General features: G+C 51.3%; 1 protein-coding gene across 2 annotated transcripts in view; it reads right to left on the bottom strand.

Moving 5' to 3' along the window:
* GPI (glucose-6-phosphate isomerase) overlaps positions 1 to 27513 on the bottom strand; it is a 46466-nt gene that overhangs the window by 11184 nt on the left and 7769 nt on the right. The window contains exons 1-6 of one of the 2 annotated variants that reach the window (XM_017847869.1): positions 24914 to 25071; positions 21815 to 21945; positions 21523 to 21669; positions 20106 to 20177; positions 19548 to 19592; positions 17563 to 17616 (exon numbers count right to left, since the gene is read on the bottom strand). In XM_017847869.1, coding sequence (XP_017703358.1) covers positions 17563 to 17616; positions 19548 to 19592; positions 20106 to 20177; positions 21523 to 21669; positions 21815 to 21945; positions 24914 to 25070 — 606 coding nt within the window. In that variant the 5' untranslated portion in view covers position 25071. Of the gene's footprint in view, positions 1 to 17562; positions 17617 to 19547; positions 19593 to 20105; positions 20178 to 21522; positions 21670 to 21814; positions 21946 to 24913; positions 25072 to 27513 lie in introns of those variants that run through there. The other variant, XM_017847868.1, reaches the window with a different exon arrangement.

The raw sequence follows: 27513 nt of genomic DNA, 5'->3' as shown, positions 1-27513 counted from the left end.
GATCCTACCTTCTCAGACATGAACAGACCCCGATCCTCATACTGGGGCCAGATCCTACCTCCTTAGACAATGACAGACCCAGATTCTCTTATCTGTACCCGCACCCAGATCCTGCCTCCTCAGATACTGACAGACCCAAATCCTCATAAGCCTCATGCCAGGGCCAGATCCTACCTTCTCAGACATGGACAGACGCAGATCCTCATACCAAGGACAGATCCTACCTCCTCAGATATAGACAGACCCAGATCTTCACACCTGTACCAGATCCTACCTCCTCAGAGACAGACCCAGATCCTCATACCTGTACCAGATGCTACTTCCTCAGAGATGGAGAGACCCAGATCCCCATACCTGTACTAGATTCGTACCTACTCAGATATTGACAGACCCAGATCCTCGTACCAAGGCCAGATCCTACCTTCTCAGACACCGAAAGACCCAGATCCTTATATCTGCACCAGATCCTACCTCCACAGACATGGACAGACCCAGATCCTACCTTCTCAAACATGAAGAGACCCAGATCCGCATACCAGGGCCAGGTCCTACCTCCTCAGACATTGACAGACCCAGATCCTCATGCCTGTAAGTTTCCTACCTCCTCAGACATGAAGAGACCCAGACCCATATACCAGGGCCAGTTCCTACCTCCTCAGACATTGACAGACCCAGATCCTCATACCTGTACCAGATTCCTACTTCCTCAGATACTGAAAACCCAGATCCTCAAACAAGGGCCAGATCCTACCTTCTCAGGCATTAAAATACCTAGATCCTGATATCCGTGCCAGATCCGACCTCCTCAGACATGGACAGAACCAGATCCTAATACATGCACCAAATCCTACCTCCTCAGACATGAACACACCCAGATGCTCCTATCTGTACCAGATTCCTAACTCCTCAGACATGGACACACCCAGATCCTCATACCTGTACCAGATGCTACTTGCGGAGACATGGAGAGACCCAGATCTTCACACCTATACCAGATCCTACCTCCTCAGACATGGACAGACTCAGATCCTCATACGTGGGCCAGATCCTACCTCCTTAGACACTGACAGATGCAGATCCTTATACCCACACCCAGATCCTACCTCCGCAGATACTGACCGTACCAGATTCTTATACCTGCACCCAGATCCTACCTCCTCAGATACTGACAGACCCAGATCCTCATAATCCTAATGGCCCAGATCCTACCTTCTCAGACATGGACAGACCCAGATACCCATATCAGGGCCAGATCCTACCTCCTCAGACACTGACAGACCCAGATTCTCATACCTGTACCAGATTCAACCCCCTCAGAGATGGAGAGACCCACATCCTCATACCAGGGCCAGAGTCCTACCTCCTCAGATACTGACAGACCCAGATCCTCATACNCAGACCCAAATCCTCATAAGCCTCATGCCAGGGCCAGATCCTACCTTCTCAGACATGGACAGACGCAGATCCTCATACCAAGGACAGATCCTACCTCCTCAGATATAGACAGACCCAGATCTTCACACCTGTACCAGATCCTACCTCCTCAGAGACAGACCCAGATCCTCATACCTGTACCAGATGCTACTTCCTCAGAGATGGAGAGACCCAGATCCCCATACCTGTACTAGATTCGTACCTACTCAGATATTGACAGACCCAGATCCTCGTACCAAGGCCAGATCCTACCTTCTCAGACACCGAAAGACCCAGATCCTTATATCTGCACCAGATCCTACCTCCACAGACATGGACAGACCCAGATCCTACCTTCTCAAACATGAAGAGACCCAGATCCGCATACCAGGGCCAGGTCCTACCTCCTCAGACATTGACAGACCCAGATCCTCATGCCTGTAAGTTTCCTACCTCCTCAGACATGAAGAGACCCAGACCCATATACCAGGGCCAGTTCCTACCTCCTCAGACATTGACAGACCCAGATCCTCATACCTGTACCAGATTCCTACTTCCTCAGATACTGAAAAACCCAGATCCTCAAACAAGGGCCAGATCCTACCTTCTCAGGCATTAAAATACCTAGATCCTGATATCCGTGCCAGATCCGACCTCCTCAGACATGGACAGAACCAGATCCTAATACATGCACCAAATCCTACCTCCTCAGACATGAACACACCCAGATGCTCCTATCTGTACCAGATTCCTAACTCCTCAGACATGGACACACCCAGATCCTCATACCTGTACCAGATGCTACTTGCGGAGACATGGAGAGACCCAGATCTTCACACCTATACCAGATCCTACCTCCTCAGACATGGACAGACTCAGATCCTCATACGTGGGCCAGATCCTACCTCCTTAGACACTGACAGATGCAGATCCTTATACCCACACCCAGATCCTACCTCCGCAGATACTGACCGTACCAGATTCTTATACCTGCACCCAGATCCTACCTCCTCAGATACTGACAGACCCAGATCCTCATAATCCTAATGGCCCAGATCCTACCTTCTCAGACATGGACAGACCCAGATACCCATATCAGGGCCAGATCCTACCTCCTCAGACACTGACAGACCCAGATTCTCATACCTGTACCAGATTCAACCCCCTCAGAGATGGAGAGACCCACATCCTCATACCAGGGCCAGAGTCCTACCTCCTCAGATACTGACAGACCCAGATCCTCATACCAGGGTCAGATCCTACCTTCTCAGACATTGAAAGACCCAGATCCTTATACCTACTCCAGATCATACCTCCACAGACATGGACATACCCAGATCCTCATACTCATGCCAGATCCTACCTCCTCAGACGTGGGGAGACACAGATCATCACACCAGGGCCAGACAGTACCTCTTCACACACTGACAGACCCAGATCCTCATGCCTGTAATAGATTCCTCCCTCCTCAGACATGGAGAGACCCAGATCCTCATACCTGTTACTAGATTCCTACCTCTTCAAATATTGAAAGACTCAGATCCTCATACCAGGGCCAGATCCTACCTTCTCAGACATTAAAAGACCCAGATCCTTATACCTGCTCCAGATCCTACCTCCTCAGACATGGACAGATCCAGATCCTCATGCCTGTAACAGATTCCTACCTCCTTAGACATGAAGAGACCCAGATCCTCACACCTGTACCAGATCCTACCTTCTGAGACACTGACAGACCCAGATCCTCATACCTGTACCCGTACCCAGATCCTATCTCCTCAGATACTGACAGATCCAAAACCTCATAAGCCTCATACCAGGGCCAGATCCTACCTCCTTAGACATGGATAGACCCAGATCCTCATACCTGTACCAGATTCCTACCTCCTCAGACATAGACAGACCCAGATCCTCACACTTGTACCAGATCCTACCTCCAGACATGGAGAGACCCAGATCTTCATACCTGTACCAGATTCGTACCTCCTCTGATATTGAAAGACCCAGATCCTCATATCAAGGCCAGATCCTACCTCCTCAGATACTGACAGTTCCAGATTCTTATACCCGCACCCAGATCCTACCTCCTCAGATATTGACAGTCTCAGATCCTCATCCTCCTATCAGGGCCAGATCCTACCTTCTCAGACATTGAAATACCCAGATCCTCATATTTATGCCAGATCCTACCTCCTCAGACATGGACAGACCCAGATCCTACCTCTGCAGACATGAAGAGGCTCAGTTCCGTATACCAGGGCCAGGTCCTACCTCCTCAGACTTGACAGACCCAGATCCTCATACCTGTACCAGATTCCTACCTCGTCAGATACTGAAAGACCTAGATCGTCAAATGAGGGCCAGATCCTACCTTTTCAGACATTAAAAGACCTAGATCCTTATATCTGTGCCAGATCCTACCTCCTCAGACATGGACAGACCCAGATCCTAATACGTGCACCAAATCCTACCTCCTCAGACACGAACACACCCAGATCCTCCTATCTGTACCAGATTCTTACCTCAGACACTGACAGATCCAGATCCTTATACTCCCACCCAGATCCTACCTCCTCAGATACTGACAGACCCAGATCCTCATAATCCTAATGGCCCAGATCCTACCTTCTCAGACATGGACAGACCCAGACACCCATACCAGGGTCAGATCTTACCTCCTCAGACACTGACAGACCCAGATCCTCAAAACTGTACCAGATTCAACCCCCTCAGAGATGGAGAGATCCACATCCTCATACCAGGGCCAGATTCCTACCTCCTCAGATACTGACACACCCAGATCCTCATACCAGGGCCAGATCCTACCTTCTCAGACATGGACAGACCCAGATCCCCATACCTGCACCAGATCCTACCTCCTGAGACATGGAAAGACCCAGATCTTCACACCTGTACCAGACCCTACCTCCTCAGGCACGGACAGACTCAGATCCTCATACCTGGGCCAGATCCTACCTCCTCAGACACTGACAGATCCAGATCCTCATACCTGTACCAGATTCAACCCCCTCAGAGATGGAGAGACCCACATCCTCATACGAGGGCCAGATTCCTACCTCCTCAGATATTGACAGACCCAGATCCTCATACCAGGGCCAGATCTTACCTTCTCAGACATTGAAAGACCCAGATCCTTATACCTGCTCCAGATCCTACCTCCACAGACATGGACAGATCCAGATCCTCATACTCATGCCAGATCCTACCTCCTCAGACACGGGTAGACCCAGATCCTACCTCCTCAGACATGGACAGATCCAGATCCTACCTCCTCAGACATGGATAGACCCAGATCCTCACACTTGTACCAGATCCTACCTGCTCAGACATAGAGAGACCCAGATCCTCACACATATACCAGATCCTACCTCCTCAGACACTGACAGACCCAGATCCTCATACCAGCGCCAGATCCTACCTCCTCAGAGACTGACAGATCCAGATCCTTATACCAGCACCCAGATCCTACCTCCTCATATACTGACAGTTCCAGCCCTCATACCTGTACCAGATTCAACCCCTCAGAGACAGAGAGACCCATCCTCATACCAGGGCCAGATTCCCACCTCCTCAGATATTGACAGACCAAGATCCTCATACCAGGGCTAGAACCTACCTTCTCAGACATGGACAGACCCAGATCCTCATACCTGCTCCAGATCCGACCTCCGCAGACAAGGTTAGACCCAGATGCTACCTCCTCAGACATGGGGAGACATAAATCCTCATACCAGGGCCAGATCTTACCTCTTCACACATTGACAGACCCAGATCTTCATGCCTATAACAGATTCCTACCTTCTCAGACATGGAGAGACCCAGATCCTCATACCTGTACTAGATTCCTACCTGTGCCAGATCCTACCTCCTCAGACATGGACAGACCCAGATCCTCACACTTGTACCAGATCCTACCTGCTCAGACATAGAGAGACCCAGATCCTCACACCTGTACCAGATCCTACCTCCTCGGACATTGACAGACTCAGATCCTCATACCAGCACCAGATCCTACCTCCTCAGATACTGACAGATCCAGATCCTTATACCGGCACTCAGATCCTACCTCCTCAGACACTGACAGTCCCAGATCCTCATAATCCTCCTATCAGGGCCAGATCCTACTATCTCAGACATGAGCAACCCAGAGCCTTATAAGGGGGCCAGATCCTACTTTCTCAGACACTGACAAACCAGATCCTCTTACCTGTATCTACACCCAGATCCTATCTCCTCAGATACTGACAGACCCAAATCCTCTTTTAAGCCTCATACCAGGGCCAGATCCTACCTTCTCAGACATGGACAGACCCAGATACCCATACCAGGGCCAGATCCTACTTCCTCAGACACTGACAGACCCAGATCCTCATACCTGTACCAAATTCCCACCTCCTCAGATATAGACCGACCCAGATCTTCACACCTGTACCAGATCCTACCTCCTTGGACATAGATAGACCCAGATCCTCATACCTGTACCAGATCCTACTTCCTCAGACATGGAGAGACCCAGATCCTTATACCTGCGCCGGATCCTACCTCTGCAGACATGGATACACCCAGATCCTCATACTCATGCCAGATCCTACCTCCTCAGACATGGGCAGATCCAGATCCTACCTTCTCAGATATGGGGAGACACAGATCCTCATACCAAGGCCAAATCTTACCTCTTTACACATTGACAGACCCAGATCTTCATGCCTGTGACAGATTCCTACCTCTTCAGACATGGAGAACCCAGATCCTCATACCTGTACTAGATTCCTACCTCCTCAGATATTGAAAGACTCAGATCCTCATACCAGGGCCAGACCCTACCTTCTCAGACACTGAAAGATCTAGATCCTTATATCTGTGCCAGATCCTACCTCCTCAGACATGGACAGACCCAGCTCCTCATACTCATGCCAGATCCTACCTGCTCAGAGATAGAGAGACCCAGATCCTCACACCTGTACCAGATCCTACCTCCTGAGACACTGACAGACCCAGATCTTCACACCTGTACCAGATCCTACCTCTTCAGACATTGACAGACCCAGATCCTCACATCAGCACCAGATCCTACCTCTCCAGATACTGACAGATCCAGATCCTTATATGGGCACCCAGATCCTACCTCCTCAGATACTGACAGACCTAGACCCTCATAATCCTCCTATCAGGGCCAGATCCTACCTTCTCAGACATGGGCAACCCAGAGCCTCATACCAGGGCCAGATCCTACCTCCTCAGACACTGATAGACCCAGATCCTTATACTTGTGCCAGATCCTAACTCCCCAGACATGGACAGACCCAGATCGTCATACTCATGCCAGATCCTACCTCCTCAGACATGGATAGACCCAGATCCTACCTCCTTAGACATGGATAGACCCAGATCCTACCTCCTCAGACATGGAGAGATCCAGATCCTGCCTCGTGAGACATGGAAAGACCCAGATCCTCATACTTGTACGATTCCTACCTCCTCAGACACTGACAGACCCAGATCCTCATACCAGGGCCAAGTCCTACCTCCTCAGACATTGACAGATGCAGATCCTCATACCTGTAACAGATTCCTACCTCTTCAGATATTGACAGACCCAGATCCTCATACTAGGGCCAGATCCTACCTCCTAGGACACTGGAAGACACAGATCATCATACCAGGGCCAGATCACAACTCCTCAGATATTAACCGACCCAGATCATTATACCTGCACCAGATCCTACCTCCTCAGGCATTGACAGATCCAGATCCTTATACTTGTGCCAGATCCTACCTCCTTAAGACACTGACCGACCCAGATCCTTATATGTGCATCAGATCCTACCTCCTCAGACATGGACAGTCCCAAATCCTCAATACTGTACCAGATCTTACCTCCTCATACCCTGACAAACCCAGATCCTTATACTTGTGCCAGTTCCCACCTCCTCAGAAACTGACAGACCCAGATCTTCTTACCAGAGCGAGAGCCTACCTCCTCAGAAACTGACAGACCCAGATCCTCTTACCAGTGCCAGATCCTTCCTCCCCTGACACGAACAGACCCAGATCCTCACACTTGTACCAGATCCTACCTTCTCAGACAATGAAAGACCCAGATCCTTATACCTGCACCAGATCCTACCTCCTCAGACATGAACAGAACCAAATCCTCATACTCATGCCAGATCTTACCTCCAGACATAGTAGACCCAGATCCTCACACCTGTACTAGATCCTACCTCCTCAGACATTGACAGACCCAGATCCTCATGCTTATGCCAGATCCTACCTCCTCAGTCACTGACAGAACCAGATTCTCACACTGAATACCAGATCTCACCTCCTCAGACACTAGAAGATCCAGATTCTCATACCTGTGCCAAATGCCACCTCCTCAGACACCTGAAGACCCAGATCCTCACACCTGTACCAGATCCTACCTCCTCAGATACTGACAGACCCAGATCCTCATACATGTACCAAATTCCCACCTCCTCGGAAACTGACAGACCCAGATCCTCATACCAGGGCCAGATCCTACCTGCTCAGACACAGACAGACCCGGATTCTCATACCAGGGCCAGATCCTACCTCCTCAGACATTGAAAGACCCAGATCCTCATACCTGTACAAGATCCTACCTCCTCAGTCACTGGAAGACCCAGGTCCTCATTCCTGTACCAGATGGTAACTCCTCAGACTTTGACAGATGCAGATCCTTATACCTGTACCAGATTCCTACCTCTTCCAACATTGACAGACCCAGATCCTCATTCCTGTACCAGATGGTAACTCCTCAGACATGGACAGTCCTAGATCCTCATACCAGGGCCAGATCTTACCTCCTCAGACATGGACGGACCCAGATCCTCATACCAGGACCCGATCCCACCTCCTCAGATACTGATGGACCCAGATCCTCATACCTGTACCCAGCCTCACCTCCCCAGACACTAGAAAACTCAGAGCTTCATACCTGTGCCAGATGCTATCTCCTCAGGCAATGGAAGCCCAAGGGCCTGACACCTGAGTCCAACCTCACCTCCTCAAACACTGGAAGACCCAGATCATCATACCTGTGCCAGGTGCTACCTCCTCAGACACGGGAAGACCCAGATCCTCATACCTGTGCCAGGTGCTACTTCCTTAAACACTGGAAGACCCAGATTCTCATACCTGTGCCAGATGCTACCTCCTCACACATGGAAGACCCATATCCTCACACCTGTGCCAGGTGCTACCTTCTCAAACATTGGAAGACTAGATCCTCATACCTGTGTTAGGTGCTACCTCCTCAGACATGGGAAGACCCAGATCTCATACCTGTACCAGATGTTACCTCCTCCGACATCAGCAGACCCAGGGCCTCATAACTGTAACCTGCTGTTACCTCCTCAGACACCGTCAGATCTAGGGCCTCATACTTGTGCCCAGGTATGTTTCCTTGGACAATGAAAGACCCAGCAGCTGTCTGCTGCTCTTGGCTGGGTCTCCTCAGATATTAAAAACCCACAACTACATTTCTGTTCCCCAGCCCACCTGCTTGAATAATGGCCCAGTGCCTCATACTTGTGCCAGGCCCCACATCCTCTGATACTGACAGCCCCAGATCCTCATACCTGTGCCAGAAATTCTCTGTTGAACAATGAAGACTCATCACTTTGTACCTGTGCCCATTCCCAACTCCTCAGGCGGTACTGACAGATCCAGAACCTCAGACCTGTGCCTTACCCTACCTCCTGGACACTGACAGGCCCAATGGGTCATACCTGCTGGGCTCGACCGATCTTCTCAGCCCATCACCTAGGCCTATCATTCACACTGCACCTTCTCAAGCCACACCCACAGGCTCCACTTGGTGCCATCAGAATCCTCAGAACTTCACAGACGTCTCCCTGACAGCTAGTTATGGAGCACCTTCCACATTTCTAGCACAAGCACTGGACGCAGAGTGTAGCAGACGTACATCAAATAATCAGGCCAATAAATGTGAAACTGAGAAACAAGTGCTCAGGAGAAATGGAACATGGTGCTGAGGCCACTTATAAAAGGAACCTGAGGGGTACTTGAACCTTGATCTCAAGAATGAGCAGGCATGACCCAGAGAAGCACTGAGGGAGCATTCCAGCAGCCATAAGAGCACATGCAAAGGTCCTGTGGCCAAAGCAGCTTTTCTCAAGGGTGACAGAATTAAGGCCCACAGAAAATGATTTGAGTGACTTCTCAGTTCTCCCAAGGATGATCCAAGACTAGTAACCTTCTAGACACGAAGGAGAGGTGCCCACTTATTACATCCAGTAGATGCCTTGGGCTGTGAGGGCTTAATTCTCTCCTGGAAGCCCACTGAGGCAGGGGGAAGCATAGCACTGTCCAGAGGATCAAGGAAGGGGTGAGGACCGCAGGGTGGAAGCTGAAAGGCACGGTGGGAGGACTGCAAACAGTCTGTGGCTAATGTAAGGACAGAAGCAAACAAGCCACTTCAAACCCCCGGAGATGGACTGGGGAGTACAGAGGACTGATTCTGGGAGCTCTCCAGTGTGGCTGAGAGGTTTCTGGTTTTTTTTAGACACAGGGTCTTGCTCTGTTGCCCAGGTGGAGTGCAGTGGCATGATCACAGCTCACTGCAACCTCAAACTCCTGGGCTCAAGTGATCCTCCCATCTCAGCCTCCCCAGTAGCTGGGACTACAGGCACACACCACCATGCTTGGCTATTTTTTAAATTTTGTGTAGAGATGGGGTCTTGCTCTGTTGTCCAGGCAGGTTTTGAACACCTGGCCTCAGCCTCCCATCTCAGCCTTCTGAAGCTCAGGGATTACAGCCATGAGCCACCACACCCAGCCCAGACTCAGCTCTAGAAACTAAACTTCAGTATAGCTAGCCCTCTGGCTGACAGAGTCCAGGCTGCTCACCGTGGCCGAGAACAGGTTCTGAGATCCCAGTTTTGCAAGAGCCCAAGCAATGCCAAACAGTGTATGACCTGAGCCTCCGAACCCTCAATCTGCAGATATGGGTCTCTAGACCTCACCTTGAAGTACAGTGGCCTCTGAGACCACACATTATAGATGCAGCTACTCAGTGAGTTCAACGTTCTGGGCCTCACCTGCCCCAGTGTCCCAGATCTCACCTTATCTAACCATCATGTACCTTTTTCCTCACTTTACTCACCTTTTTTTTTTTTTGAGACAGGGTCTCTCACTCTGTCGCCCAGGCCTGAGAGCGGTGGCACGATCTCAGCTCACTGGACTCAGTTTCTTTTTTTTTTTTTTGAGACAGGGTCTCTCACTCTGTTGCCCAGGACCGAGTGCGGTGGCATGATCTCAGCTCACTGCAACCTCTGTCTGCCAGGTTCAAGCCATTTTCCTGCCTCAGCCTCCTGAGTAACTGGGATGACAGACATGTGCTACCATGCATGGCTAATTTTTGTATTTTTAGGAGATGGGGTTTCACCGTGTTGGCCAGACTGGTCTCAAACTCCTGACCTCAAGTGATCCACCCACCTCGGCCTTCCAAAGTGCTGGGATGACAGGCGTGAGCCACCGCACCTGGCAACTTTCCTCACTTTTAACTCAGACCCCATGTCAACTGGAGCACAATGCCACCTTGGATGCAGGCCAACACCATGGACTGGTTACAGATCCTCAGGCCTCTGTAGTACCCTGAGCTCTGTCTATCATACCTGACCAGGGTGCTGAGAACAGATAGCTGATCCACCTGATCCTTAAGAGTTCCCCAGACATCACCAGGCAGACCCAGGTACAAACACCTACAATGACTATGGCTTTCCCTTGATATAAGAGCCCACACTACTCACCTAATTGTGCCTGACCCTACCACCGAAGGTCCTACCTGTGTCTGACCCACCTTCCCCAGGCCTGGCTAGCCTCATCAATTATGCATTCCTGGGCTAGACCCCACCCACTTCACCTAACAAGCCCAGCAGTACCTTTGTGTTTGAACCCAGGTGTCAAGAACCCACCTAAGACCATGTTTATACAACTTCTGTGAAACTGAGCCTGGATGCACAGACTCACTGCCAATGTCAGGTCAACATACCAGCACTGAGCCTGAATCCACAGACTCACTGCCAATGCTAGGTCAACATATCAGCACTGGGCCTGGATCCACAGACTCACTGACAACACCAGGTCAACATACCAGCACTGAGCCTGGATCCATGGACTCAATGCCAATGTCACCTAAACAAACCAGCACTGAGCCTGGATCCACAGACTCACTGACAACACCAGGTCAACATGCCAGCACTGAGCCTGAATCCACAGACTCACTGACAATGCCAGGTCAACATAGCAGCACTGAGCCTGGATCCACAGACTCACTGACAACACCAGGTCAACATGCCAGCACTGAGCCTAGACCCACAGACTCACTGATAATGCCAGGTCAACATACCAGCAGTGAGCCTGGATCCACAGACTCACTGACAACAACCAGGTAAACATATCAGCACTGAGCCTGGAGTCACAGACTCACTGACATAATCAGGTAAACATAACAGCACTGAGCCTGGAGCCATAGACTCACTGACACCACCAGATAAATATACCAGCACTGAGCATCGATGCAATGGCTTCACCTGGGAGACCTAGTTCTGCCTGTTTGTGTCCAACTCCAGTGCCTCAGGCTACAGAGTTACACACCTGTCGAAGATGGGTTCCAGACATCTCAGCTGACAGACCAAGATTCACATAACCTGACCCCTCATACCCTGACTGACAGACCCAGGTTCCTTTGCCTGAGCCAAACTCAGATTCCTTACAGCCTACCAGGGTCCAGCTTTATTTACGTGAGCCTGGCCTCGGCAGTCCACATCCCGTGTCTGGCATGGCTTTTCATGTCTCACAGACAGAGCCAATGCTGCCAATCTCTGCTTAACGTCAGCACCAATGAGCTCACTGAGGAGCCTCAGACCTCATCAAATGGAACATCTCTGCCTACCTGTGCTCCCCAGCTGAGATGTGTAGTTCTATCAACTTGTGACTAACCCATTGTCCAAAGGCCTAAGACTGAGTCAGCACAACTGAGCCAGAACCACGCACCAATGACTCCACCTGCAAGACCCCAGGTGTACGTCCCTCTAGCTACAAAGTCCTTGCTTGAGAGAGACACATCCACCTACTCACGTCTAACTTAGGGGCCACAGACCTTGTAGGAAACCCGCAATGTTCTGCCTGCCTGTGGAGACCCCCATGCTATGGGCTTGACCTGAGAGGCCATTCTGTACACCTAGGATCAACTCTGGTTCTTCAGGCTTCACCTCAAACACCCAGGGGCACATTCCTGTGCCTGAATCCAACTCCTGAAAGAGCCAACTCTATCTACCTGCATTCAATCCTAACTCCTCAGCTCTCCTTCAAGAGACTACTGGCAGACCAGTTTTGTCTACCTGCCTGACCCTGGCTCCTCAGACCACACATGGTGGGCCAGCTCTGCCTACCTGTGCTTGACTCTGGCTCCTCAGACCACACCTGAAAGGCTATCTCTACCTACCTGTGCTTGACCCTGGGTTCTCAGACTACACCTGAAAGGCTATCTCTACCTACCTGAGCTTGACCCTGGGTTCTCAGACTACACCTAGTGACCCAGAATACCTACCTGTACTTGATCTTGGCTCTTCAGACCATACCTGGCAGGCAGCTCTACCTACCTGAGCCTGACCCTGGCTCCTCAGACCATACCTGGTGGGCCAGCTTTGCCTACCTGTGCTTACCCTGGCTCCTCAAACCACACCCAGTGGGCCAGCTCTACCTACCTGTACTTGACCTTGGCTCCTTAAACCACACCTAAAAGACTATCTCTACCTACCTGTGTTTGACTCTGGCTCTTCGGAGTATACCTGGCATGCTAGATCTACCTACCTGAGCCTGATGTTGGCTCTTCAGATCATACCTGGTGATCTGCCTACCTGTGCTCGATGCTGGCTCCTGGGCTTGTACCTGGTGGACCAGCACCCCCTACCTGCATGTGGTGAGGGTCCCTGAGCTTGTACCTTGTGGGCCAGCTCTGCCTACCTCTACTTCACACCTCAGCTGCTCTTATCTCATCCTACACACTTTTTAGGTCTCATGAACACACCCAGCTTTGTGAAGCTGCCCTGATTCTGGCTCCAAAGACCTTACCTGCCAAACCCTGCTCTACACACCTGTGTTTAACTCCTGTTCTTCAGACCTGATGGACCCGAAGAGATGTACCTGGACCAGGCTCCAAAAACCTCACCCAAGAAACTCAATTCCACATGCCCACTTACCTGTGGCTGACCACAGCTCCTCAGCCTCACCCAGGAGATGAACTTCTACCCACCCATCTTTTTCCTTTTTTTTTTTTGAGATGAAATTTCACTCTCACTGCCCAAGTTGCAGTGTAGTGGCATGATCTCGGCTCACTGCAAACTCTGCCTCCCAGGTTCAAGCGATTCTCCTGCCTCAGCCTCCTGAGTAGCTAGGATTACAGGCACGTGCCACCACACCCAGCTAATTTTTGTATTTTTTAGTAGAAATGGGGTTTCACCCGTCACCATGTTGGCCAGACTGGTCTTGAACTCCTGATCTCAGATGATCCACCCACCTTGGCCTCCCAAAGTGATGGAATTACAGGCGTGAGCCACCACACCCGACCCGACCTCTGTTTGTTTTGTTTTTTTTTTTTTTTTTGAGATAGAGTCTCACTGTCATCCAGGCTGGAGTGCAGTAGCACTATCTTGGCTCACTCTGCCTCCCCAGTGCAAGCAATTCTGGTGCCTCAGCCTCCCAAGCAGCTAGGACTGTAGGCATGCACCACCACCATGCCTGGCTAATTTTTGTATTTTTAGTAGAAATGGGGTTTCGCTGTGCTGGCCAGGCTGGTCTCGAGCTCTTGACTTCAAGTGATCTGCCTGCCTTGGCCTCCCAAAGTGCTGGGATTACCGGCATGAGCCACTGTGTCTGGCCTTCCCACCTGTCTTGACACCACCTAGGAAATCCAGACCTGCTCACTGTGCCAGATCCCAGCACCTCAGACCCTCCTGAGACCTGGTTCTATCCACCTGCCTTCACTTCATATCCTCAGAGGTTGTCTACCACATCCAGGTCTTTGTAGATGAGCCTAACCCCGACTCCTTGGGCCTCACGTGATAGATCATTCTCTCCACCTGTGCCTGACCTCAACTGCAGGATAGTTTAATTAGCTTGACTATGGCTGCTCTGGTCAACCTACCTATGTGTGCCCCTGGTTTCACAGATGTCACCTGACAAACTCTACCCATCATGCTTCTCAGACTTGGGATACAAACCAGGGCCTGACCTCAGTGGCTCACACCTTACCTGTGAGACCCAAAAATACATACCCATGTCTCACCTTAACCCCTGAAACCTCGCCTGCTGGAACTGCTCTACGTACTTCGACCAGACCCAGGCTTCATTCACCTTTCAGATGGATGCAGTTCGTCGTCCCTTTGTCTGACTCCAGCTTTTTGGTCTCTTCCCAGGCTCACCCACCAGAGCTGCTCAGACATCGCCTGAGGACACAGCTCCAACCTGGACCCAATCATGGATCTCCAGCCTCACTTGTCAGACCCAGCTCAACCTGTCTGCCTATCTTTAGCTCCAACGTCCTTACCGGACTGGTCCAGTTCTGCCTACCTGAGTAGAGTCTTGGCTCCTCAGGCCTCCCCTAGAAACCCAGCCATACAAACCTGTCTGATTCCAGCTCCTGGGACCTCAGACAGACGCAGCTCTGAAAGGCTGCACTATACACACCTAACCTGAACAGACACTTTCCTCACACATGACAGATCACTGGCTGCTGACCTCAGCCTGAGGGAGCCTGGTGAGAGCCCAGTGGTAACAAACACTGTCTGACTGGCTCAGCCTTGACGTCTGCCCTGCAGACTCAGGTCTCTGGACCTTTACTCACCCTGAGCCACTCAGACCACACCCACCCAGCACAGCTCCTCATGCCACCTGCCTGCCTCACCTGCCCCAGCTCCCCTGTCCTTGCCTCCTATCACCAGGTACATTCCTACCTCTCCCGCATCTGGGCTCTGCAGACCCTGACGCCACAGACTTGGACTTCAGTCACGAATTCTCAGAGGCCTCTGACGCCCTGAGCTCTGCCCATCACACCCAGTCAGGATGCTGAGAAGCAGGTGCTGACCCGTGTGTCCCTAATCCTGGGTTCTAAACACCCCACTCGAGCAATCAGCCACCCACTACCTGATCCTCACTTTCCAGAACCGGCCAGAGATCCCAGCGTGCACACCTGTCCCATGCCATAGGTCTACACCACCTCCCACAGAGCCCGGCTGACATACGCACATACATAGCTTTGGCTCCTCAGACTCCACCTGACAGAACCATCTCTAAATACCTGCCTCTCCTCCAGAATTCACAGACCCATGGGTCCCTCTCTCTGCCCTGGCTCCTCCTCAGAACTCACCTGGATCTGCTCTGGCTCCGCTTCGGGCCTCCCCAGCCAAAACTGGCCCTGTGCTGACTCTGACTGAGCCCTGAGAGACCCCGCGGTTTCCCACCACCCCCCTGCCTGATCCTGACACCCAAGGCTGCCCCACAACTGGCCCTGGCGGACCAAGAATTACCACTACCAGACAAGACTCTTCTGATCTCACCTGAGAGCCGGGACTGCATCCCTAGGCCTGAGCTGATGGCTGTAGCTCACCCGAGACCCTACCTCCAGGAACTTCACCTGCTCCTATCCCTGGGTTCTTCAGATATCACCTTCTGGATTCAGCAGGATACTCTAGTAACTCAGGCAGATCCCTCCTCCATCCCCTGTGGTCTGTCTAGCCTGGCCCAGGAAGCCTCCGCTTAGGAATCACCAGCCAGCCCTGGCCCCATGTTCCTGTGCCTAAATATCATTCCTAGGCCTTACCTGGGAGGCCAGACCCATCCTCTCCTTAAGCCACAACCTAACTCATCTCTGTACGCTGGGTGGTGACGAGCAAGGACACCCCCGATCTGCTTGGCTCCTTGGCCGGCAGCAGCACCCACACATCTCTGCCCACCACCTGCTCAGGCTCCAGATCCCAAGGAGGAGGTGGAAGGTGCCTGCCCTCCAGTATCAGGCATGCAACATTTATTAGAAGCCGCACAGTCTCTCTTGACCGGGGTTCCGCATCTGAGCCACAGGATGCAGAAAATGACTTGAGTGACTCTTGTCAATTCTTCCAAGGATGGTATGTAACTAGTCTCATTCTAGAAAGAAGTTAACTCATTATACACAGTGGATGGCTTAAGGCATTAGGGGTTCATTCTCTCCCAGACCCCGGTAGCAAAAGGCCCCTAGAGCTTTCAAAGGAACAAGGTTATGTCTGTGGATGCCATCACCAAGCAAAGGGCCTCCAGTCCAAACGCCTGGAAACAGCCCCAGGTGGGAAAACCACCAAATGGGCAATGCCCTCTCTGCTGCGCCTGCCACAGTGTTAGACCCTGCACCTAAGCCTGGCCATGCCCACAGCATTGACAGCGCCCACACCACACCCTGCACTGCACCCCTGCACCCCAGGCTTCACAGCCAGAGCCCTCCTCACACCACTGCTGAGCTCAGGCAAGTGCACAAGGAAAGCTGCAGCTCACTGTTCGGCTCCAGCAGAGGTGGTCCCATGGACCACCTGTTGCTACAGAGGGGTCTGCAGCCCTGTCACTCAAGGCAGGGTTTGCTCTGCAAGCTGCCCCAGCCTGGCGCCTCCTTACGCCACCCCCAGCTCCTCCTGCAGCTCCTGTTGCTCTGTTCCAGGCCTACCCGGTCATACCTCATGCCTCACCCTGCCCCTTGGCCTTTACAGATGGTGGCTGCAGTTCAGAGAAAGGTCATCACTGAGAATAACTCACAACCTCAACTCTGTGAGGGGGGCAAGGGGGACTCAGGTTACCCCACAGTGGGTGTTGCAGGCAGGCACCCAAGGGAGTGTCATCTGGCAATGCAAGCTTAGCCCGCCCTCAGGTGGAAGTGGAGCCCTCATCCTGCCTGGGTTGCTCTTGTCCTCCAAGCCTCTCTGAGGGCCTACCTTTCCCCAAGCTAGGTATGCAGCAGGTACTCAATAAACACTGACCTGACCTCATGGGCCCCTCAACGGCCATGATTTGGCAAAGGACACTTAATTCACCCAGTGCAGAAGTGCTTGTACTTACATCCCAGAACTCGAACATGTTTTGAGGGTCAATTCCAAACTCCTTCACTTTGGTCTACAAAACAAACAAACAAACAAACAAACAAAGGGAGAGAAATGAAAGGAAGCATTTGCTAGTGGGATGAAAACAGGAGCTCCAGGAGGCAGGGAGCTATGCTCTATGAGCTGAGCCTCACCTTCCCCAGAGCCAGGGATGGGGCAGGGCTGGAGCAGCCGGTGAGTCGAGGGCAGGGCCCAGGATCTGCCCACCCCAAGATAGACACCAGGTCAGTCCATGACCGGCACACCAGTGACGCTGCACCTGTAAAGCCCCCTGCTGAGGGCAGCTATAACCCCGTGTGAGGAACTGGCCCACCACTGCTCTGCAACAGCTCTCACCCAGGCCTGTCTGGGACACCAGAGCATGACCCCTCAGGGCATCTAGGAACCGAACCTAGGACTGGGACCCGAGCATGGGCAGGGGCCACCTACCAGGCCAGGCAACCACACACAGGCTGGACAGTCACCCAGCCCTTCCCATGTGTGGGAGGGTGACTGCACCAAGAAGCTCTGAGGACACATCAGGTATTCTGGTCCCCAAGGCAGACAGGGCCAGCAACCCCTTACCTATTCCCCACAGGAGGAGAAGCCCTGCTGACCAGTCAGTGGGAGGCAGGCAACAGTGCTATGGTTAGCCAGCCTTATGGCGTCCTGCTGCAGCCGGGCGAGCACTGGAGGCAGAGATGTAGGGGTAATGGTGGAGGGGGTGGGAGGGAGTGATGTGGGTGTGGTCCCCAGCTCTGACACAGCACAGTGCCCACTGGCTGACTGCTGCTGTCACTCCTGGAACATCCCTTACTCTGCCATGCCCTGCTGAGCCTGCACAACCTTGGGGCCAGGCAGACTGTGAGAACTGGGGGGCAGGTGACCGAGGTTCTAATTCTGGCATCACCTACTCATACAATCACTGAGTGGGCCGGGTACAGTGGCTTATGCCTATAATCCCAACACTTTGGGAGGCCGAGGTGGGCAGATCACTTGAGGTCAGGAATTCGAGACTAGCCTGGCCACCATGGCGAAACCCTGTCTCTACCAAAAATACAAAAATTAGTTGGATGTGGTAGTGGGTGCCTGTAATCCCAGCTAGTCAGGAGGCTGAGGCATGAAAATTGCTTGAACCCAGGAGGCAAAGGTTGCAATGAGCCAAGATCGCACCACAAGATCACATTCCAGCCTGGGTGACAGAGCGAGACCTTGTCTCAAAAAATAGGCTGGGCACAGTAGCACACACTTGTAATCCCAGCACTTTGGGAGGCCGAGGTGGGCGGATCACTTGAGGTCAGGAATTAGAGACCAGCCTGGCCAACATGGTGAAACCCCATCTCCACTAAAAATATAAAAATTAGCCGGGCATGGTGGCGTGCACCTGTAATCCCAGCTATTCAGGAGGCTAAGGCATGAGAATCACTTGAACCTGGAAGGCAGAGGTTGCAAGGAGCCAAGATCTCGCCACTGAACTCCAGCCTGGGCAACAAAGCGGACTGTCTCAAAAAAAAAAAAAAAAAAAAAACACCACACACAAAACAACAATCACTAAGTAGGGGGCAAAGTGTCACCTCCCTTCATTGGGACTTTATGTACTTATGTGAAAAATGGAATGCATCCTCCACCCCTACCCAGCATGTCCCATTTGGGGAGATGCTGCGCACAGAGGCCTAGGAAGGTCATGTGTATGGAGGGTTCTGGGTATCACTCAGGCCTGGGAGATGGAAAAAGGGGTTATCGTGATCCCGCTGACTCCAAGCCTCTCTCCTCAAGGCTGCAGAGGTTGAATGGGTAAACGTGGAAAAGGCAAGGAAGGCTTGCAGCTTACAGGCAGCCAACCCTTCCATACCATCAGCCAAGCCAAGATCCACCAGACCTATGAACCACGTCTCTGAGAGGCCATGACCTAGACATGCTGGGCCCTCCCAGGAAGGCAGTACAGGGGATCACAGGGGCACCTACCGTGTTAGTAGACAGGGCAACAAAGTGCTTCGCCACTGCAGAAGGCTACAAAAGACAGAGCCAAGTTACCAAATCCAGCCCAGGGAGACAAGGGGCAGTCACTCCCCATCACTAGAGGAACCAAGGCCCTGCATGGGACTGAGATTCCCAGTCCCTGGTTCTGAGACTGTTGAAGGAGGCCCACATTGAGGTCAAGGTCAAGAAAGCAGATGGGTCACAAGTTGCCTGCTCATCCCATCTTACAAGCATGCGGGGCTCAGGGACATCCCTCCCCTATAAAATAGGTGTGGCCAAGAGTCCCTGCTGCACCAAAGAACCTTAGAGAAAGGGCAACACAAGGGCTGTCAGCCCGCGAGAGCAGGTTCTGTCATATCTGCAAGGCTGGGTCTGGCAAAGCCAAGATGAACAATCATCTCATCTAGCAAAGGCAGGCACTGGCAAGGCCACCTTCCGCTTCCAACTTCAGGAGAGACAGGGCCAGACTTGGTCACTCAGGGGTCCACCCTGCTTTTCCCAGTCCAGAGGCTGACCACGAGGGAGGCCCTATAGCCCACTCACATCCTTGGCCGCCTGGAGAAACCACTCCTTCGCCGTCTCCGCATTCGTGATGGTCTCCTGGGTAGTAAAGGTCTGCAACCGAAGAGAATAGCAGTGGGCGCCCGAGCTCAGGGGTGGGTGCAGCCTCGAGCCAGGGCTCAGCAGCAGAGGCCAAGGCAATGCCCAGTTGTCACATGGAGCAGTATTTGCAGGTCAGTGACAGTGACGCCACATAACCTCCTGAGATTCCAACTCTTTAAAACCAGAGGAGGGAGGCTGGTAAACACACACCCCCGACCCTAAGCCTGCAGGTCAAAGGCCACAGCTTCTCCCCTGGAGGGCTGCAGTCAGCCTGAGGCTCTCTTCGGCCCAGGCTGGAAGGTATCTCAGAATTCAGATGGAATTCTTTTTTTTTTTTTTTTTTTTTTTTGAGACGGAGTCTCGCTCTGTCACCCAGGCTGGAATGCAGTGGCACGATCTCGGCTCACTGCAAGCTCCGCCTCCCGGGTTCCCGCCATTCTCCCGCCTCAGCCTCCGAGTAGCTGGGACTACAGGCGCCCGCCACCCCGCCCGGCTAGTTTTTTGTATTTTAGTAGAGACAGGGTTTCACCGTGTTAGCCAGGAGGGTCTCGATCTCCTGACCTCGTGATCCACCCGCCTCGGCCTCCCAAAGTGCTGGGATAACAGGCTTGAGCCACCGCGCCCGGCCCAGATGGAATTCTTCATATTTTATGTACATTCATGTGAGTAAATAGAGCATAAACAACAGCAAACAAAACCCCTCTATTATCAGGGCATGGCTCTGAGATCAGAAAGGAGCAAGCGTGGCTGGACATGCTTTGGAAGCACTTTGGGAGGCCGAGGGGGGGCGCATCACCTGAGGTCAGGAGTTCAAGATCAGCATGACCAACATGGCGAAACCCCATCTATATTAAAAAATAATAAATAAATAAATAAATAATAAAATTAGCCAGGTGTGGTGGTGTGCTGGGAGCTACTTGGGAGGCTGAGAAAGGAGAATTGCCTGAAACCCAGGAGACAGAGATTGCAGTGAGCCGAGATTGCGCCACTACACTCAAGCCTGGGTGACAGAGCCAGACTCTGTCTCAAAAACAAAACAAAAAACAGGAGCAGGCATAAAGAACAGGTCTGTAAGAAAGTGGTGAGCAGTCCCAGACTGAGCAGAGATGCCGCAAGGTGAGTGGGTATGGTCAAGACACAAAGCTTCAGACTGATGTGTTCAGGCTTTCATCAGTCAACCTTATTTGCTGCCAGGCACGGAAACAGTCTAGGGCAGCTGTACTGACCTGAACCACAAACCATGGTTCACTCGGAACCCACCAAGAGGGACCAATGGCCAGGGGAACAGCAAAACAGCCGTCCCTCCCTGCCCCAACACACACACGGCCAGGGGCCGGGCAGTTTTTGGCGCTCATACCTTGGAAGCGATGATGAACAGGGAGGACTCGGGGTTCAGCTGGGCCAGGGTTTTGGCAATGTGAGTTCCATCAATGTTGGAGACATACCAGACACGGGGACCTTCTGAAGAGTATGGTTTAAGGGCTTCAGTCACCATGAGGGGTCCCTGGCAGGAGACACAGCATCAGAGAATAAGAATTCAGAGTCCACAAAAAGTGGAGACAGCCAGGTCCCATCCCGGAGAAAGTAAGGACCTGGGTGGGAACAACAGCCCAGACTCCCACCCTACCCCAAGGCAGTTTTCTCCTCACCAGGTCGGAGCCGCCAATGCCAATGTTGATGACGTCCGTGATGGTCTTGCCTGTGTACCCCTTCCAGTCACCGCTCCGGACACGCTGGCACAGGGGGGAAGATGCCGTCAGCCCAAACCCCCAGACATAAGCTGCTGTTCAAAAACATCATTACTGCCATGTCCTGGTTCCTCAGTCCCAGCTTTCAGGCCCTCGCAGGTGCCTCTATTTTTTTAATTTACAATTATTATTTTTTTTTTTTGAGACGGAGTCTTGCTCTGTTGCCCAGGCTGGAGTGCAGTGGCACAATCTCGGCTCACCGCAACGTCTGCCTCCCGGGTTCATGCCATTCTCCTGCCTGACTCCTGAGTAGCTGGGACTATACAGGTGCCCGCCACCATGCCCAGCTAATTTTTTTTTTTTATTTTTAGTAGAGATGGGGTTTCACTGTGTTAGCAGGATGGTCTCGTACTCCTGACCTCGTGATCCACCCGCCTCGGCCTCCCAAAGTGCTGGGTTTACAGGCTTGAGCAACCATGCCTGGCTTATTTATTTTTAATTTTTTTTTTTTTGAGACAGAGACTCCACTTTCTGGGTTCTAACAATACTCATGCCTTAGTCTCCTGAGTAGCTGGGACTACAGGCCTGTGCCACCACCATGCCTAGCTAATTATTTTGTATTTTTAGTAGGGACGGGGTTTTGCCATGTTGGCCAGGCTGGTCTCGAATTACTGGCCTCAAGTGATCTGCCCAGCTCAGCCTCCCAAAGTGCTGGAATTACAGGTGTGAGCCACCGTGCCCCGCTATTTATTTATTTTTAAAACTGTGCCTTAGGGGCCAGGAAGGGTGGCTCAAGGCTGAGACAGGAGAATTGCTTAAGCCCAGGAAGTTGAGGCTGCAGCAAGCTAAGATTGCCAACACTGTACTCCAGCCTAGGTGACAGAGGAAGATCCTGACTCCAAAAACAGAACAAAATGCTCTGCCTTAGCCATTTTTTTTTCCCTAAGACAGAGTCTTACTCTGTCGCCTAGGCTGGAGTGCAATAGCACGATCTCAGCTCACTGCAGCCTCCACCTCCAGGCTCCAGGGTTCAAGCGATTCTCCTGCCTCAGCCTCCCAAGTAGCTGGGATTACAGGCACCTGCCACCACACCCAGCTAATTTTTACTATTTTTAGTAGAGACGGGGTTTCGCCGTGTTGGCCAGGCTGGTCTCAAACACCTGACCTCAGGTGATCCGCCTGCCTCAGCCTCCCAAAGTGCTTGGATTACAGGTGTGAGCCACCACACACAGCCTATTTTATTTCTTGTAGAGACGGTGTCTTGCTATGTTGCCCAGCCTGGTCTCTAACTCCTGGCCTCAAATAATCCTCCCATCTTGACCTCCCAAAGCGTTGGGATTACAGGCGTGAGCCACTATGCAAGGCCTAGGAGTCTCTGGAGACCATAGTGGCCCCTGCCACACTCACCACCAACTAGACTATTTCCTGGTTACAACAGTGAGACATCCCTACCTTACAGCAACACTGTCAGAATTTGCAAAACCAGGGATAACTCAGCAGAATCTACTATGCCAGAGACCAAGAGATGTGAAATGCTGAAAACTGTGACTGGGCTATGCCGGGGAAAGGAGTATCAGACCTGCAGCCAGTCTCCAATCAGACGCCAGTGATCCCTGCTTCCTGGAACTCATGCCCCTGCATAGCTTCCACCTGTGCTGGGAAGGGTGACCTATGCACCCACCAGGAGACTGCAAAAGGGGTGAAATGTGACTTCAGAGAACCTGCAGTTTCTGCTTTGCTCTCTTGGATGATTAGCTTTTGGGGAAGCCGTCTATGATGCTGTGAAGACACTCAAAAGAGTTCCATAAAGAAGCCCACGCAGCAGAGAACTGAGGCCTTTTTCCAACAGTCACTGCCAACTCGCTTCCTGTTTATAGGACACCTTAGAGGGAGTCCTCCAAACCCATCAAACCTTCCAGTAACCAGGGCGCTGGCCAACATCTTGACTAAAGCCTCATGAGAGATCTCCAAACCAAGACTAACCAGGTAAGCCACTCCCAAACTTCTGACCCACAGACACTGTGAGAGGTAATAAAAGTACGCTAGGCCCGGCATGGTGGCTCACACCTGTAATCCCAGCACTTTAGGAGGCTGAGGCAGGTGGATCACAAGGTCAGGAGTTCGAGACCAGCCTGGCCAACATGGTAAACCCCCATCTCTACTAAAAGAAAAAATACAAAAATTATCCAGGTATGATGGCGTGACCCTGTAATCCCATCTACTGGGGAGGCTGAGACAGGAGAACTGCTGAAACCCGGGAGGCGGAGGTTGCAGTGAGCTGAGATTGTGCCATTGCACTCTAGCCTGGGCAACAGAGCAAGATTGTCTCAAAAAAAAAAAAAGTTTATTGCTGTTTTAAGCCAAGTTTTCATATCATTTGTTATACAATGATAGATAACTAATACAGATTCTGGTACCAAAAGTACAGTGTTGTCATAATAAAAACCTAAATATACATGACTCAGTGACTCATGCCTATAATCCCAGCGCTTACTGGTAAACTGAGGCAGGAGGATCACTTGAGCCCAAGAGTTTAAAAACTAGCCTGGGCAACATAGCATGACCTCATCTCTACAAAAAATAAAAAAGTAACAAGGCATGGTGGCATGTGCCTGTAGTCCCAGAAGGCTTAGGTGGGGGATTGCTTGAGCCCAGGAGTTCGAGGCTGCAGTGAGTGGTGATTGCACGCACCACTGCACTCCAGCCTGGGCGACAGAGTGAGACCCGATCTCAAAAAATAAAAAAGAAAGAAAAGAAAAAAAAATTATCCCATACATACTAGTCATCCTATGCCCACCTCGCCATTGTATGTTGGGTGTCTGAGGGGTAGATAATTTGTCTCTTTAAATTCACATGTCTTCAGATTGAAAGGTACTACACTCAAGTTGTACTAAAGGAAATGCAGGTACTACCACACCTGTACTTGACAAGATGAGGTTCTAGACTTCTGATACTGTAACAGGATATGGACTTAGGAGAAAGTTAAGTGGGGTGTTTGCGTGTGGAAGGAACACAAATCAACCACTAGGCGCCAGAAGCAGGACTATGATAGCCACCCACCTTCTGAGATGGTGACCAGTGGTCCTTGCTTCCTGGCATTAACCCGCTGGTGCAGTCCCTTCCCACAGTGACCAGAGCTGATCTGTAACACCAACAGGGTATTATAGAAATGAAAGAGTGTAGCTGGGCGTGGTGGCTCACCCTGTAATCCCAGCATTTTGGGAGGGCGAAGCAGGCAGATCACTTGAGATCAGAAGTTCGAGACCAGCCTGGCCAAAATGGTGAAACCCCATCTCTACTAAAAAAATAAATGTAAAAAAAAAAAAGGGCGGGCATGGTGGCAGGTACCTGTAATCCCAGTTACTCAGGAGGCTAAGGCAGGAGAATCGCTTGAGCCCAGGACTGGAGGTTGCGGTGAGCCGAGATCACGCCATTGTACTCTGGCCTGGGCGACAAGAGTGAAACTCCATCTCAAAAAAAAAAAAAAAAAGAGTGTGAATCCTGACATGAGGTCACAAAAGACCTCCAGGCATCTGCCTTGCTCTCTATTGGATCACTCACTCTGGGAGAAATAAGCTGCGTTGTCATGAGGACACTTGAATTGTCTGTGCCTCCCAAAGCCAGCAGTGCTAGTGAGCCATCTTCAAAGCAGACCCTCCAGCCCCCATCAAGCCTTCAAATGACCACATCTTTAGCCAACATCTTGATTGCAACCTTAGAAGATCAGAGCCACTACTCCAAACACAGCCACTGCAAATTCCCCACCTAAAGAGATGGTGATTGTTGCTTCTAGTTGCCAAATTTTGGAATAATTTATCACACATCAATAAAAAATTAGTACACACTAATAAGATCCAGCAATTTTTTCTTTTAAATTTTTTTTTTTTTTTTTTCTAGAATCTTGCTCTGTCACCCAGGCTAGAGTACAGTGGTGCGATCTCAGCTTACGGCAACCTCCACCTCCCAGGTTCAAGCAATTCTCCTGCCTCAGCTTCCCAAGTAACTGGGACTACCGGCGTGCAACACCATGCCCAGCTATAAATAATAATAATAATAATTTTTTTTTTTTGAGACGGAGTCTCGCTCTGTCACCCAGGTTGGAGTGCAGTGGCACTGTCTTGGCTCTCAGTAACCTCCACCTCCTAGGTTCAAATGATACTGCTGCCTCAGTCTCCCGAGCAGTTGGAATTACGGGTGCCTGCCACACCCCCAGCTAATTTTGTTTGTATTTTTAGTAGAGACGGGTTTTGCCATGTGGGCCAGGCTGGTCTCAAACTCCTGACCTGAAGTGATCCGCCCACCTCAGCCTCCCAAAGTGCTAGGATTACAGGTGTGAGCCACAGCATCCAGACTATAAATTATTATTTTTAAATTAAAACAAAAATAGGCTGGGCACAGTGGCTCACGCCTGTAATCCCAGCACTTTGGGAGGCCAAAGTGGTCAGATTATGAGGTCAGGAGTTCGAGACCAGCCTGGCCAACATGGTGAAACTTCATCTCTACTAAAAATACAAAAATTAGCTGGGTGTGGTGGCAGGCACCTGTAATCCCAGCACTTTGGGAGGCCAAGGCAGCCAGATCACGAGGTCAGGAGATGGAAACCATCTTGGCTAACATGGTGAAACCCAGTCTCTACTAAAAATACAAAAACTTAGCCAGGCGCGGTGGCGGGCACCTGTAGTTCCAGCTACTCAGGAGGCTGAGGCAGGAGAAAGACGTGAACCTGGGAGGCGGAGCTTGCAATGAGCCGAGATCGCGCCACTGCACTTCAGCCTGGGTAACAGAGAGAGACTCCGTCTCAAAAAAAAAGAAAAAAGAGACAGGGTCTATGTTGCCCAAACTAGTCTTGAACTCCTGGCCTGCAGTGATCTGATTCACCCTTCCAAAATACTGGGATTACACACGAGCCACTGCACTTCGCTGGATTTAGGTTTTAAAGACATGGTCGTGCTCTGTTGCTCGGCCTGGAATGCAGGAGTATGATCATAGCTCACTGCAGCTTCAAACTCCTGGGCTCAAGCAATTCTCCTGCCTCAGCCTCCTAAGTAGCCAAGACTATAGGTGCATACCACCACAGCTGGCTAACTTTTAACTTTTTTTTTAAAAGGCAAGGTCTTGTTATGTTGCCCAGGCTGGTATTATACTCCTGGCCTCAAGCAATCCTCTTGCCTCTGTCTCCCAAAGGGCTGGGATTACAGAGGTGAGCAACTGTGCCTGGCCCTACTTTTTCTTTAAATAAACCATGGAAAAATTTCCATCAGTACAGAAAGAAATAAAATAAGTTGTTCAACTTCTCAACTCTCCCTCACGGGTGTATGACAAAAGAGGTTAGAAAAAGCAAGTCTCAGCTGGGCGTGGTGGCTCATACCTGTAATCCCAGGACTCTGGGAGGCCAAAGCGGGTGGATCACTTGAGATCAGGAGTTCAAGACCAGCCTGACCAACATGGTGAAACCCCGTCTCTACTAAAAATACAAAAATTAGCCAGGCGTGGTGGCATGTGCCTGTAATCCCAGCTACTTGGGAGGCTGAGACAGGAGAATCACTTGAACCTGGGAGGCAGAGGTTGAGTGAGCCGAGACCACGCCATTGCACTCCAGTCTGGGTGACAGAGCGAGACTCTGCCTCAAAAAAAAAAAAAAAAAAAAAATCTCCTCCCCC

This window comes from Rhinopithecus bieti, unplaced genomic scaffold (genome assembly GCF_001698545.2).
Source record: "Rhinopithecus bieti isolate Rb0 unplaced genomic scaffold, ASM169854v2 scaffold_30337, whole genome shotgun sequence".
NCBI lineage: Eukaryota > Metazoa > Chordata > Mammalia > Primates > Cercopithecidae > Rhinopithecus > Rhinopithecus bieti.
This window is presented reverse-complemented; position numbering and strand designations above follow the sequence as displayed.